At 38.8% G+C, this 16,278-nt stretch overlaps 1 protein-coding gene across 7 annotated transcripts in view; it reads left to right on the top strand.

Annotated features, from left to right (window-relative positions):
- The window catches only part of LOC107223203 (limbic system-associated membrane protein), a 216,212-nt gene that overhangs the window by 105,766 nt on the left and 94,168 nt on the right, over nt 1-16,278 (top strand). For 2 of the 7 annotated variants that reach the window (XM_046734356.1, XM_046734364.1), the window contains exons 1-2: nt 8,668-8,945; nt 11,161-11,712. In XM_046734356.1, coding sequence (XP_046590312.1) covers nt 11,643-11,712 — 70 coding nt within the window. In that variant the 5' untranslated portion in view covers nt 8,668-8,945; nt 11,161-11,642. Of the gene's footprint in view, nt 1-8,667; nt 9,058-11,160; nt 11,713-16,278 lie in introns of those variants that run through there. The other 5 variants (XM_046734361.1, XM_046734360.1, XM_046734359.1 and 2 more) reach the window with 5 other exon arrangements.

The raw sequence follows: 16,278 nt of genomic DNA, 5'->3' as shown, positions 1-16,278 counted from the left end.
TTTTTTACTCCCCTCGCCAAAAGCGGTGGAAGCAGGAAATTTGATACTCGAGTATTGTACATAATACATATAATAAGAAGATGTGAAAAGGAAGGAGCTTCTCGCCTCCGGCTCTAAGAGCCGCGCAGAGATGTCTACCAGCTATCGTGTTTCCTCTTCATAACGCTTTCCAGTCCCTCCGCCTTCTGTCTTTCTTGCATTTGTCTTCGTTTCTTGCGCCAACTTGCACTTCACACCGTGCTGCGATAAATTTCCGCTGGTTTAAAATTTTACTCATATTCGTCCCCGTTTATACAGCTATTTTTCTTCTTCTTCTTCTTCTTCTTCTTCGTCTTCTCAGTTTCTGCAGAAGCACGAAAGCAATTAAGCAATTAAATCCCGTTTATAACCAACGAAATATGAGTCAACGGATATAGAAACAAAAAAAAAAAGCAAACCAGTCATTGGATAAGTGCCCGCTCTATAAATACCCGCTCCGTAAGTGCCCGCTCGTTAAGTACCCGTTCCATAAGTCTCAGCTCGATAAATACCCGCTCCGTAAGTCTCCGTTCGATAAATACTCGCCAGCTAAATATCTAAAAAGTAACTTTTGGAAAATTTTCACTCTGAGATGGAAATTTCAGCTTGAATTCCAATCATTACTCAGTAAGCTGAAGATAAAAGTATCACTTGACAGCTTGTGACAAATTATGGTGTATAACCTCGACGACTTTATTTTTTATAATACGAGACGTTTCGCCTCACGTCACATCGCATCTTTTATATTCATCGAGTCAAATCCACTCGCTGGTAGCGAGATATTTCACATTGATTATACACATTTCCCCAGCGATCATGTTTACTCCTTGTACACGCCGAGAGTTCTTCTTGAAAGTAATCACTTGACAATTCCAACTTGTATAGTTTATAAGCTTAGCCAACTTTGTCAAAATTTTACTCGCATAGTGAGCAATCTCGACGAATTTGTGCTTCCTCTAAATGCAAAAAAGTTGGATTTCTAGGGTGTGCAATTCGTCGCAATTGCATGGCGTGACTATGTGACATTCTTCTCAGATTTCAGCACTGATGACTACAAAATCCTCGCAGTTACAGATTTTTTTGAACATCGTCACTTTTATAATAAAATAAGTACTGCGAACGTGTCCAATAAGCGTATATTTTAAACTGAAAAATCTACCCTGTTGTCGGTGAGGCTTAGAGTTGAGATAAAAATCTGAAAAAATTAGGCAATTGTTGTTGAATTGTTTGAAATTGATTTGGGGGGTATGCTTGAAAAAATTTTTCAAAGCCCCAAGTATGGGACACCCTGGTAATCAACCCCTACCGTGTGAGCAAAATCTTTTCAAACTTAGCCACGCCTGTAAACTAGACGAGTTGCAATTGTCGAGCAAGTCCTTTCAAGAAGAACTCTCAGTATGTATGAATGCATCGAAGAGATAAGAATTTATTCACGCGTAGAGGTGATAACTTCGGTTTCGGCTTGCACTTTCGAGGTTCGCCCGTAAATTCCTTTCCCTTTTTTTCATTGCTCTTATTTAGTTTTATTTGAGTTTTTTTTTCCCCCAAGCCAAGGGGGGCAAAGTATAACACACGCTTACCTCTGCACGTGGGGAAAAAAGCCGGAGGGCATAAACGTGGCGGTGAGGGTGGAAAGTTTACGCGGAGTTCAAGCCGGACTTGTAAGCTGTAATAAGCCTCGTTCTATCCAGCGATTACCAACAAGAGAGCGATAAAGTTATACACCATATACCAGAATTGTCGAAACTTTGTTTACAATTTTTTCTTCTTCGTGTCCTCCTTGTTTATTTTTCTTTTATATTATTACGTTTTTCAGTTTCACTTTTTCCTTGTCACTTTTTATTTATCGTCCAATGCTACGGCGCTTTCTCCGCGGAAACCCGCGCTGTTAAATCCCGGATCCCAAACCGCAATTTCTAATGCAGTCATCCCGTAACCCGCCTCCTCAAATCTGTTCAAACATCTGCGGATGAACAAGTTATTATCCTCGTCCGGCGCGAGTGTCAAAACTTTGTTAATTCGTCTGTGAAAGTTTAAACTTCAATACCAACCCCGAGTCTTCTCCCCTTTCGGGTTACTTCCGGACTACTGTCGATATCGCCTTCTTTATTACGGCGGCCCGAAGTTAAATGGCGTATTTTTGACCACCCGTCATTAAAGATATCTTGAAATATCTTTAAAGTCACAAATTTCATAGCGTTTTCCAATTGAACCTTCGTCTTCAAATTTTCAGCACTTCCCGTGATCGGAAAAAATTTAATCACACGTGTCTCTTACGATTATTTGGATTGTGTGAGAGAAAATCTCATCTGCCGGAATATGAAATCCTTTTTTAAGATTCCCATAAACTGCCAATTAATAATAATATTATTTTGATATTTCCACCTTCGTAGCTTCAGTCTATTTTCACTCCGGCAATATGTAAGTGGTACAAATATTCTAAGAACATAGAAGATACCTGGAACAGTTGTACCGATTCATCGTTAATTACGATCTAATTTTCAATCCAGTCCAAAACTATCGGGATTTTCTCGAAAATGCTTACTTTGGCACACGATCAAGTGAGAACGATTCATTTTTTAGTTCTTCTGATCTCGAAACGTAAAAAAACATGTTTTTATAGTAGTTCTCTAGGATATACCCAAACATGAATTTCGTCAAATGAAAATCCAAACGCCGACAGACATGATTGTTAAAATTTCGAAGTCAAACCGAAAATGTCAATGTCAAAAACGAGAATGAAGTTGATCAAACTGTTTTTTGTTAGCTTACGGTAAGGTCTACAGGGTTGGGTTGAAATTCCGAATTTGAAAAGTTCCGAAAGCGCCAAATTCCGAATTTTTTGCCAGCGAAACTTGAAGTAAAGAAATCAAACTTTGACGAGACATGAAAGTTTCCAATGACCCGAAACCCGACTCTCAAAATTCCAAAAGTGCAAAAATGAGAAGATTTAAAAATCTGATGCATCGAAATTCTGAACGATCAAAGATTATCAGTTGTGTGAATTTTTCCGATTTTTTACATCCACTCGTTGAAAAAACTGCGCTGTGTGAGTATGTTTCAATTTTCGGAATCCCGCTCCATCGAAACTTTATTCTTCGAAATCTTGCATTTCGGAACTTTGATAAATCGGATTTGCGACCATTTGAAACTTTGCTATTTCGTAAAATTTTGATTTCTTCACTTCAAATTTCCCCACCAAACGATACGGAATTAGACGCTTTCGGAACGTTTAAAAATCGGAACTTCGACCCGGGCCCAGGCCTACAAACCGTGGGATTTTCATATCACATACAGGCCCGTAACATACCGTTAAAATTCCCGTCAGACGGCACTTTTCTTCCATGAATTCAACTGCTTGGTCGCAACCGCGTATCGGGAAATATGCTTGCGGCGACATAAAATTATTTATCGAGGCCGAAAGGGGGACGAGCTCGACGTATGCTCGGGGCGAGTGACACGCGTGTGTGCAAGCACTCCAAGTCGGAAGCTGAGTTCCCCCTTATTAGTTTTATTCGATGCCCCCCGGGGGCTTCGAGTCACTCGAGTAGAACCGCGCAGGCGGCGCCTCGGTCAATGGGGATGTAACTGGGTCAGATGGTTCGGGCAATTTGACTAATCTTCGGTCTAATATCGCGTCGAAATGTACGGTAACACCGGGGTTATTGGACGCAGTTACCTTAATTGTGAGCGTTAACTTAAGACGCGCTTATAATATGTAAAGCTTTCAGGTTCGAACCGTTTTCCTCGACGCGCGCTTACATTCCGTTGATGGGTTATTAGACGTGTTTTTCAATTGCCCTAATTTAAATTTCATCCACCGAGAACGATTTTCATATCTTACGTAGAATACTTTATTTCCACTTGCGTCGTTTGGATTATTGCTGGAATTATTTCGGATCCACCGATACTTTCATTTTTCGAAATGGTGGTTTTAGAATACTGTATGAAAAGAATTATTTACGAAATCAATTGAAAAAGAAATTATTCTATTCGTAGTAAACTGTCAATCTTGACTTTTATGTGTATAAATAAACCAATTGGTCTTCGATATTGATGATTCAACGAAGCACAAGAAACCATACTTTGACTACACTGAGAAAAATTTCATTTGTCATAGTAACTAGAAAAATTCAGTGAAACAGGTATCGTTGAAAAAAACTGTTTCAATATTTTTGGAATTGCGAAAAACAAGGTACGCGTAACCATTTTGCGCTATCGTCGATCCTTTTTTGGTAATCGCAACGCAAAATCAGTTTGTTCGGTTTACTCTACTTTTTCAGTTAAACAAGGCTTTAACGTCAATTTATTCTTGCACAAGCAATAAATTTCCGCAACAGTTACAAGAAAATATAGTAACGGTGATCGTAATGAGAAAGAATAGTAACGGATACTAGACTTTACGGTAACAACTAGAAAACTAATTTTCATTTCCTACCTAGAACTGTATTTATCGATTATGGTAAAAAATGAAAACAGTTAAGTACTGAGCGGTAACCGGAATTAAAAATTTCTCTCTTCTTCATTCTCAAAAAATCAATCGACTCTCAACGTTCGCCTTCAAAAGCCTACATAGATCATCTTTCAGTCTTAATCTCGGTTGAGTCTAGTTACGAAATAGGAAATAAATGCAGGGTCAAGGGCAGCGGTTGATTTTGGAAATCTGATAAAAAGCTAATGATGTAATTCAGGGCTCGAAGTAATTCGATATATAAAGTGAATTATTACAGCACAGCACAATGTGTGTCGCAATAAAGAATTATAATTTGTTCGATCGTTACATCGGGCGAAGGAAAGGTAATCAGACGATGGATTTTGACGCAGCTAGAGTTTCTGTTTATTATTTTAATCACAGCCGATATCTCAAAGCTGAAAACAGTTGTTCCATTCACGCAACCCTGATAGGAACTCGTTAGAGCGTAGAATTTGTGCGGACCTTGAGTGCTTATGACCCTCGTGACTTTCGAAAACATATTGTGTCCAAAGGGATTCTAAATTATACAGCTACCCTTCGGACGGACGACTGATGAGGAATTAAAAAGCTGTTCGAATCGTCGCCAACGTTTGTCACGCTACTCGAGCTCACTCGACGTGTGGTTTTATTTTCGTACATTTGTGAAAAAAAAAAAAATCACAGAGCATGAATTGTGGTCAACTTTTTCTTTTTCGATATTGAAAAAGAAAAATCACAGGATTTTTCATCGCAAACTTTAAGCTCGATGGGAAAACCACACCCATCGAGGGAAGGAGAATTTAAATCTTGTTTGTTATATATATAATTTTTATTTTTTTTTATATATAATTTGAATCGGATAAATTGCCGTACACACCCCTACATGCCCGATACCATGTTCCCATAAATCATTCCCAATTCTCTCCGACATATACATATCTACATTCTTGCGTGAATACTACAGAATGCGTGTACGAATGAAGCAAAAGAGAGAGAGAAAGAGAGAGAGAGAGGGAGGTAATCTCTGAAAAATAGGAGCTGATTTCGGCGCGTTGCTTTGGCCGATAGGAATGAGGTTGGGTAAAATTAACGGGCGTAATTCGGTAGGAATCAGCCGGGCTTCGAGCCCTTCTTTCACGTCCCGTATAGGCCGGGTGGTTCGGATCGTCTGTCTGGCAATGCAGAGAAGAAGATAACGTCGGCCAGTCTTCCTCCCCCTCCCCCCGAGTTCGTGACAAGAAAACATTCGTTAGGGAAGTCGGTATACCGTAATTGTACATCGTTCTCGGTGTGTGTTTGGGGGTTTGTTAAAAGCTTGGCTAAGCCGTGACGCCGGTTACATCCGCACGAACTTGCCCTGATCGTCCCGTCCCCGAAGCACATTCCTCATCAATTCGTCACGTCATCCAATTAATTATCGCCCCCACGAGCCAACAGCTGCCAATATAATCGTCTAGCCAGGTACTAACAGACACCGGGTAAATCATGCAGGACGGCGGTGCGTCTTGATTTATCGACGATCGACAATCGGCATGTCAACTTTGTGTCAGCTGAAATACGCGGGATCGAAATTCAAGAGTTAAACTTTTGGATCTTGCGAGTAGTATTGAGCTTTTTTTTTTTTTTTTTTTTTGTGTCTGAATTTATCGAGTTCTGCTCATTTGGCAAATTCGACAAGTGCGGCGAATGTTTTTTTTTTTTTTTTTCCTATCTCATTGAATCATCGGAATTGAAAAATAAGACGTGCGAGTCATTGACGTTAGCCGGAGAATTTTAAAACCGGTTACGTGAATAGCGAGACTTAGAATTTGAAGAGCCTGTTTCGGAGGCTTTTTTTCTTTCTTTGACATGTTTTGAAATGATTCTACTTTGAGATGTATAGAGCGAATGTGATGTAGTTTTTTCTAAATTGGGAAATGATTTTTGACGATTACCTATAGTGCAAAATTTAAAAAGCTTTCGCCGCCACTAGATAATAGAGTAGCAAAATTTTGTAAAATGAAAGAAAAGACTTCTGAATCATGCCAACCAAGTAGAAAGAAGTCGTCAGTTCAATTATTAGCATTGAAAAGTTGAATTCAAGTCACGATAAAATATCGTAACGACGATGTAACTTACATGAGTTTGAAAAAGGTGGCAATTTGACTGGTTGAAAAAGTCTAAATTCCGATAAGTAGCACGAAATTCGTGCCGTAAGATTTTAAACTATTCAGAAATTATAATCGTAATAAAAATATACCTCAAACCGTTCCTAAACAATAATACTGTTCCATTATATGAAATAATTTGGTTCACTTTGACTATAATATACGTTATTTGACCAAAAAAAATTACTGTCATCAGTTGCAATGAAGTTTTCCATAATTTCATCAGATTGAAATAAGTTGAAATTTATTGACTTCGTGCAATCAATAATTCCTACAATAGTACCAAAGAAGTGACATTACATAAAACAAAATTATACGAAATAATTTTGAAAAATTAACAAAATTTTGATTCATCGCAAAAATTTGTTTACAAAAGAAAAGAATTATTTTTTTGCGTCAAGCGTGACTGTAGCTAGTGAAATATGATACTAATGGGCAATTCCGTGATACCCAGACCAACGTCCGACCGTCAACATTTCTGATTTTGTTTAATAAAATTTTCTGTAATTGTCCTAACTCTGAAGCAGTGCCCTGAATTTTTTCAGATTTTTTATTCAACTGCTCAATTATTCAATAATATTCCAATTAATTTTGAAAAAGACCTTTTTAGTATTCTCAAAAAGTTCTCAAAAAGTGTATTTTTTACTCCAAACATTTCGAGACCGTGCCCATGATGGGTCAATTTTTTCGATTTTATGTAGTGTTTAGAAAGACGGCAAAAAGATATGGATCATCGACGTGGGATCCGCGAATTAGTGATGAGAACGAGTGTGAATGAAACGAAAGTGATGTTGAGATGGAGAGAGATAGTGAATACCGATAATTGAGATTTTCATTGGTTTCGATGAGGCGATACAAACCGTATCGCAAGAGAACGTTACAGAGAGTGATGATTTTACAGAGCGAGAGAACACATAGATTATACACATACATGATTTCGAGATAGTAGACAATACATGAGATACAGCTGATGGGTTTTGCGTCGCGACACGGGCAAGCGGCGAGATTTGACGCAGAGACGGCAAGTAAACATTGCACGCGAGTGTGCGTACATGTGCGCGGACGATTTTGAGTGTCGCGAGACACACACTTAACTATTCGATACCTTGCCGAAACATGTAGCACTTTCAATTTTTTTAGTCAGCTAAAATACTGTTTGATCGGCCTGAAAAATTCCCATAAAAATCCTGAAACTTCTATTTCTCACTTGAAATATTTTTAGACCGGTTCGTAAATGGAGTGACTTACATCTATTTTTTTTTGTTTTTTTTTTATGGCACATTCGACTTTTTTTTGTATCAACAACACAATGAAACCGGTCTAGAAATTTTTTAAGTGACAGCCAGAAGTTTTGAGAATTTTTTGAAAATTTTCAAACCGTCCAAACGTTGTTTCAGTCGATCGAAAAGATTACATGTGCTAAAAAAAAATTTTTATAAATCGATCCATCATGAGCCCGGTCTTGGAATGTTTGGAAAAGGAAATACAGTTTTTGAGAATTTTGAAGAAGGTCCTTTTCAATCTTATCGCTCTTAGTATTTATAAATATTGCCCAGTTGATCGAAAAAATCTGAAAATATTCATGGTACTGTTTCAGAGTCGGGACAGTTGCTGAAACAATCTTGAAGAAAATCAAAAATTGCGAGAATCAGGCGTTGGTTGTGTTGGAATGGAATTCCCCCGTACAAGCAGTTTCCAAAAAGTTGTCACTAAAGCCAAACCGAAGCGTGCCTATAACCAATAAAATTCAATCATCATCTCGCATCGCGCATAACGGCCAAAACGCGGCTAGTAGTAAAAGTCGGCGCGCGGTCAGCCGCCGGTCTCGCAGTTCAGGTCGGTTTGAAAAGTGTGTCCCGATACGCCGGGCGCATCGGGGATGAAGATGGGTTGTTTTTCCCCCCGATTCGTTAAGGGCTTGTCGTTCGAGTCACACGGGGGGTGGAGGTGGAACGACGATGAAGCCGATCCGAGGGCGCTCTGGCGGTAGATTTTCGAACCAAACGAGGAACACCGAGCAGAAACCCTCAGTTGCGGAGAAACCGCCACGCGATATCGTCGTCTCGTGTCTCTCCCCCGAACGGGACGCGTCGATTAATTCGCGAGGATCGCGGGGCGCCAAATTTCATCCCCGATGAGTTTAACAACGAAGCGTCAAAGCCACCGAGGAGCTTTCGCTGCATCGTTCGAGTATCGCGGGGTAACAGCTCGACGTGAATATTCGACAACCACACCGTGTGACCGTGTTGTATCTATTTTTTTCATTCTTCTGTGTGGTTTTTCAATTGTGGATACGATTGCCGTTTGATGTTCGTAAGAATGCTTTGGTATGTGTGCAAGAAGGTTCGATGTATATCAAACGACGAAACGACGATTCGCAAAAGCGCGCCTGCCAAACTGATTGTGAGAGAAAGAAGTCTGAAGTTGAATCATCCAAATGTACGATCACGGACGGCGAAATGAATATTTATTTGTGGCGCTTCGAGATTTGTCGGTACCTGACAAAAATTTCAGTTCATTCAAATAGTTCAAGTAAACGTTTTGCTAGATCAACGGATCTTGAGTCGAGACAAATAAATATTCATTCCGCCGACCGTGACCGCACATTTAGTTAATTGACCGAATTTTTTATCTCAGTGTACTTACGACTTCACCCTCCGGAGTATTCTGGGTCTATTTGAAGTTCGGGTATGAGTTTTAATCGACGTGGAATCGAGAATTCGCTTACCACTAATTGTAAGGAAAGAACCCGAAGTGTACCTCACCGATTTTATTCATTTTTTAGCACTTAAAATCCCCAAAGTTTACTCGGTTTTCAAATATTTTTCTACAACGAAGTAAAACTTTTTGATAAATCTAATCGAACATTATTCACTCTCAACACACGGTAATTATCACAGTGTTTCGGGTTGTTTTCCTCATATTTTACGTGGTAAACTTTCAGGGTGGTTTCTGTCTCTGAAACGAGCCAAATTAAGTGGAAACACACGTATATGTTTACTGGTATTTGATGTTACGTAAAATGTCACTGAGTAAAGAAAATCTGTGAACTACACTTCGGATACGTTTCTTGTTGGAAACCAATTGACACCGTTGGGTTGGATGAAATTTTTACACCACACGCTGGCGAAAGACTTCTTTCGTAATCTTATTGTCTTTCCCATTTCTTTTCAATAATTTCCAAGTGTGTATCAAGCCCCGATGATGCATTAAAGCGTGAGAAAAAAGAATCGGATAAACGTCGCGACAAGATTTTGAAAACAAAGTCCTCCCGCTGACAGTATTTTTTCACGTCTTGTTACACCCTCGGATAATTAGCAGTCATTAGCAGAAACTCGGCTACGGGATTCTAGGGGATGATGAAGGTGGGCACAATGGGCCGCCGGGAAATTATCGGGTGATCCATACTGAGCCGGATGTAAACAACCTCGACCAATATCCGCCGTAACCATTGTCTTACCAATTTGAAAAATTTCACTTGCGTAAGCTCATCGCGGCTCGAGTTTCCCTGGAAACATGATAATCGAAAATCTGCTGGCGTGGCAGCCGCGTCGATTATGTAAATATAATTCATTACGGGAAAATGGGGCTCGGTAATTAGGCAACAACCTCGTTTTTATTTTATTTTATTTTATTTTTTTTCCTGCTTCCTTTTAGCTCAAGTCAATTCAACGACGCGTTTCATTACTCTTGAAAATGTGGAAAATTACCAGAGCTTTAAATTTTCTCCGTATCGATCTCGGACTTACGTATTAATAGGTTATTTCACCGAATTCGCGGCCGAGGAATCTTGATCGTTATTTGGATGACGAAATTTCTCGATAACTATCGACGGGAAGTCTGTTGATGGCGGTTATACCCTGCGTGCAAATCGTACTAGGTTTTTGATCGATCTAGTTAAGGGCTAAATTATTCATCAATTCATTCGCCATCGCGCTTGTATAACACACTTCTGAATCTATTTGCCAACGCCACGGGGTGATTAAAGATTTACTAGCGAGCATGTGTGTGCCTTGAACTTCGATGTATCGTCAAAATGCTCGAGAAGCTCGAAGTTCGGGGAATTGCTTAACCGAAATAAATTTCGGGACGACGCGCGGCAAGAAACAAGAGTATTTTATTCCCGATGAGCTTTTCATCGACAGTCGCGCACGTCGAATGTCCCAGATCAAATATTGAAATATCGCCAAGAGCGAGAGAGGCCCTTGAAATGTGCTGATAAAGTTTTTACCTAACGGCATGAATTTGACGCCCCGCGTTCTCCTAAAGGGATGAAACATTAAATTTCAAGGCTTACGTTGAACCCGTTGATTGAATCGATTACATACGTGGATGAAAAATGTTCATCCCAGTGCCGAAAGGAGAACCTGATGAATAATTCACCCGTTCAAATATATGAATTCAAGTTCAATTTCACCCTTCATTATTATTCACGGGGGTTGGGAAAATTCACCCGGAGGGAAATGTTGACCGTGAAATAGATCCTCTCGAATTTAATTGGCATCGAGAATCTAAGCAAACTGTTTCACCCTTCTGTTCCAGAATCGCATATCGAACGAACGGACGAGGCAACAGTGATGCAGATATCAGTGATACGAGTGAAAAAATGCCCGGTGATTATCGCATCTCTGTTAATCGCGGATCGGATCACCCTGTGAAGTGCGCCGTTAAATGCGAGAAAACCGAGCGTTGAAACTCTTCCCGTTTCTGGTTAAAGGTGTGATAAGTTCCGGTGTGGAAAAGTGACACAGGATTGTGAACGACATCAGTGACTGTGACTGTGACTGATCAGCCTCGATCAAATGCATCCTTCGCGCCTGGTCGGAGCGCAGTTTCAAATCGAAGAAAAGCTTCGTCCGGTTTAACCGCAAGCTGCAACTGCTGCCGCTGCTGCTGTCGGGAAGCAGTAATTGTGACAGTGATACCTAGTGACAGTGATGTGGGTGCCAGAGCTTTTGCCCTCGAGTGCTGCAGGTGAAAGGAAGTCCGGTTAGTCGGGAAGGAATACCGGAAGTCGCTGCAGGATGAAGGCCGTTCCACACCTTTGGCTCCACGCTTTCTGGCCTCTGCTGGCGCTGCTTTCTCGTCAGTCTGGTTCGTAATTTTGAATTTTCCATTTTTTTTTTTTTTGTTCATCAATTGTAAGTTCACGGAAGCCGTGATTCCTATGCGTGTAGATCAGGGTGTTCAAACCAAAAACCAAAAAAAAAAAAAATATTCTTCAAACGCGCATCGATATTTATGGTAGATTATTTCAAATAGAATACTTCATTGTCGGCCAAATATGAGCTTTTAATATTGATATTTATAAGTGCTTATTTCATTTGCTCCGTTTTCCATTTAAATAACATGTAAACAAAAATTGCAAAATTTTAGAATTTCTTTTACCTCGTAAACGCTTGACTTATAAACTATCTAAGTACAGATTGTTACAGGAAATTTTACGTACTGTAAAAAAGTACTGACAGAATTTTACCAACCATAATCGATTGAGATATATTCGCCTATACACATTGAGTCATTTTGTATATCTCCTAATCGGTTGGTGTAAGTATTTTTTTATAGAGCGTGAAACTTCCTGCAGCAATCTGTATCTAGATAGTTTGTAAGTCAAGCCGTATGCGAGGAAAAAATATTCAGAAGGTTTTACTTTTTATCTATGGAAAATGGAGAAAAACAAAATAGGCACCTCCAAAGAGCTCGTATTTGACTAACAATGATATATTCTATTTGAGATGCTCTACCGAAATTTTTATGAGCGTTATATAATGATTTGTCAAACGGATACTCAATGTACAACCATCTCGTAGTGAAATGAATAAAGTTTATCGACTTTTGGCCAAACGACACCCTTGAGCATATTTCCAGCATCAGAAACTTATTTTTGCTGTTCTTCTAACGTTGACTAGTGTTCGAGAGAATTGGAAATAACAAAAATAAGCTTTTAAGCACGTCAGGGATGTTGTTCGATTTGTGATTCATTACAAGAAGAGTTCACTGAAATTTGTTCAAGAATAACCGAAACGTTGATTTGTTTTTTTTTTTTTTTTTTGTTTATAATAATGGACGTCGCGTAAGAAAAAAAATTTCTTAATCAGGATGGTCAGTATGATTAACATACAAATTGCACTTCCATTTCTGACATAGTTTCAGTGAGCTTTTATGAAACAAAATCTCGAGCGCTTCTTTCACGTGAAGTGCAACTAAAAAAAAAAAGCAAATTTGATTACAGAATTCAGTTCAGCTGTCAATATCTTTAAAAAAATAAAGTTTGTCTTTGATTTCTTTAGTGACTGAATCTTATTGTCATTTGAACTGTGATGCATAAATAAATGAACGTGTCGACGGAGCCAGAATAAGAGACAATTTTTTATAAAATTGTAGTCAAGGGGAATTTTCGCTATTAGAAATAGTCATACCATGAAGCGTGATTTTTCTATATTCATAAAAATACATCGGCCTTTCAGTTCGCAATTCTTCTTCCACATGAAGAAAGTATTATTGTACGATTAAATTCGATATTTATTTTCGTCAGCATCTTCTTCTTTTCTATTTCATGGATTTTCTCGCGTCTACGTGACTTAGTCAGCTTGTCCGCTGGTGTCAGACTTCCGATTACTTATTGCAGTCTCGTCTTCATCAATTCGATTGAGGATTACAACCGAGGGTGAAAAAAAAATATCGATTCTTCGGATCTGTTTCACTATTTACAACGTGAGAAGATTAACAATTGCCGTAGCATTTATTCCGTCTTCCGTGAATTTTCGTAACGTATTCTTTTATCCACTGTGAATGTGAACACGGATAATTGGAAGATCAAACGTAGAATCACCGTAAAATTCACTTTATTTCGCGACAAAGGTAAAATAAAACCATAAATTTGAAACACGGTGTCCATTACGAGAATATCGCTTTTACCGCATAAGAATTCTCTTTCAATATTCTCTCTAAAATTCTGTATCTTTCTTTTTCTGTTAAGATAAAATCTTATCCGACAGTAGATACCCAAGGTACATTATTTTTTATTTCATTTTCTTTCATTCCAAGTTCGCCTGAAAGATTCTCTCGTTAAGAGAAGCTTTTTCCAATCGTCAAGGTACGCAACGCTGCGCAATTCTCTCTCGCACACGAAACTTTCCACACCCTTAATATTGTGCGTATATATCCTAAGCTTCGCAATATGTTCTGAACGTATTATTACGAATATGAAATAAGCGCGTGAGCCGATGTATACGACCAACAAAGAGATTGAATCGAGAGTAACTCGCGAGTGCTTTAATTGTCCCTTCAACTGTGCTGTTATTGTGAACATTTGTTATCGGAGAGGCGAGACATGGAGAAGAAAAAAAAAAAACGATGAAAATATCACCATCTCTGCTTCGCAATATTTTATCTCTCTTTTTTCTTTTTTCTCTTTCTACATTTTTGGGGCACAAGGTTGAAGTTCTGAATTTGAAAAGTTCCGAAAGCGCACGATTCCGAATTGTTTGGTGGCGAAACTTGAAGTAAAGAAATCAAACTTTGACAAAACAACAAAGTTTCGAATGTTCGGAAACCCAATGGCTCAAAGTTCTAAAACACAAAGTTTCGAAAATAATATTTCGATACAGTGAAATTCCGAGTGTTAAAATATACTCACAGAGCGTAGTTTACTTAACGAGTGGGTGGAAGAAATCAGAAAGTCGGAATAACCGGAATTCTGAACATAAAATATCGAAAATCAAAAACAAAGAAGGAACGAAGCGGTGAAATTTCACCGAATCAGAAATTCACAGAATGATTGAAACTTTGATTTGTCGGAGTTACGCCCTTTCGGCATTTTGTCCTTTCGAAACTTTGAGTTTCGGTTTTCGAATTATTCGAAATTTTGATATTTATTCAAAGTTTGATTTCTTTACTCGAACTTCCGCCACCAAAAAATTCTGAACTTGGCGCTTTCGTAAGTTTTTAAATTCCGAATTTCAACCCCGCCCCATTGTCACCTTTCCGGAACACGCGTTCCGCGCGCTTCGATACACGGAAATTGATTATGAATTGCCCTACCGAATTCGGCCTGCAGTTTAGCCAGCCGATTGGCAATTAATACGCGTTTGTTTTAAAATCACGCTTCGTTAGCGCCGCTGCAAAAGTTCGGACTGTGGTCGTCAAGGGTGGGGGGATTTTCACCACCACGTTAAAATTGAACGAATGGAACCGAAAACCGTATAGAAATGAAAACAGAATATTGAAATTTGCGCTCCAATGTTCGCTCTGAATGCGTGGCTACCGTGTTCGAGAAAAAAATGTACATTGTTTCGCGAACCGAATGCTGCGATGGTTGAACAGCGCTGAGAGTTTGCACGCTGATAGAAGACTTTTATTTTCGACCAAATAAATTACTCGTCACATTTTTTTGAAAATTATTTCTGGGCAGGACAATTTCTCGTTGTAGTTAACGACTCGATTAATTTTACAATTACCTGATTCGATCGGATAGTTTCTTCGAAATTGTGAAATGGGGAGAAAAAAACAAATTTTCGATCGAGTGAAACATACTTTCTAATACAAACCGGCGATTTCGATGTGATACATTTGATGAATTACCACTTATTTCATATCATTATCAAAATAGTAGATCCAGCTGAAGTTTTTCGTACAGTTTGTTATTAAATCAATTTGTTGCACAAGATACCGAGTCTTAAAACATTTTTAAACTCTTATTAGATACAACGTTTTGCTGGCTTGTACGAGTATATTGATCTCAAAATTAGCTTTGGATATTCGAAATAAACGTTTTTCTGATTTGAAATTCGAAAATTGTCTTAAACACGAAACCTTATCAATTCAAAACGCGACACGGTCGGTGCTTGTATTTTAATTTAAACTTTAACCGGCAGCGATAATAATCTTTGTCGCTGAGTACGGACATTAATGTGAGTGATTCTTTTTACAGGGGAGAGCTAAAGGGAGGGTTGAAGGCTCGTGTGAAATACTCGTGAACCGGTTTTGCGTGTACTTTTAATCACTCGCTTCGCGGGTGTTATTCATATTTCAGTATCATATTTTTCCACCGTCGTGCAGCTCTCACTTTGAATAGTCTCCAAGAGCCGTTATCTACCCTCTGCATGGCTCGAATTAACTTCAGCTGTAAACCCCACAAATTAACAGCATCTAATCTCGGTAATCATATGAAGCGAAGGGTTTTTGTCATGCGAGTTAACCTACGTATAAGGTTAATGTAACGGAGAACAGAATTATTTTTTCACGAATATCGGTAATTCAACTGATGTTGAAATTTATAAAAAGAATTTTAAGCGAACTTTTCCATCTCCGAGAATTTATAATCGCGAATAATTCAATTTCGATATCCGATATAGGTAGAGATTCCGGGGGTAATGGACCCTGTTCCAAATCCACGCCAATCAGGCCTTTTTGGTGTCTCCGTTTTTTTTTTTTTTTCTACCATCATTCGGTGTCAATGTGTAGAAATTTTTTAGGACTGTCGTTAAATCGTCTCGCAATTAGTGAGGTACAAATATGATTGAATGGTTTATTTCTGCGAATTCCTGTCTCTTTTCACGGTGCATAAGGATTTGAAACGCGCGAAGAAACTACTACCGACATGATAAAAGTAGGTTTATGTACAAGAAAATATTGAATCGTTATCAGCACTACATTTTT

The sequence above is a fragment of the Neodiprion lecontei genome, chromosome 3, assembly GCF_021901455.1.
Source record: "Neodiprion lecontei isolate iyNeoLeco1 chromosome 3, iyNeoLeco1.1, whole genome shotgun sequence".
Lineage (NCBI taxonomy): Eukaryota > Metazoa > Arthropoda > Insecta > Hymenoptera > Diprionidae > Neodiprion > Neodiprion lecontei.
The sequence above is the reverse complement of the archived record's forward strand: the minus strand, read 5'-3'. Positions and strand labels throughout refer to the sequence as shown.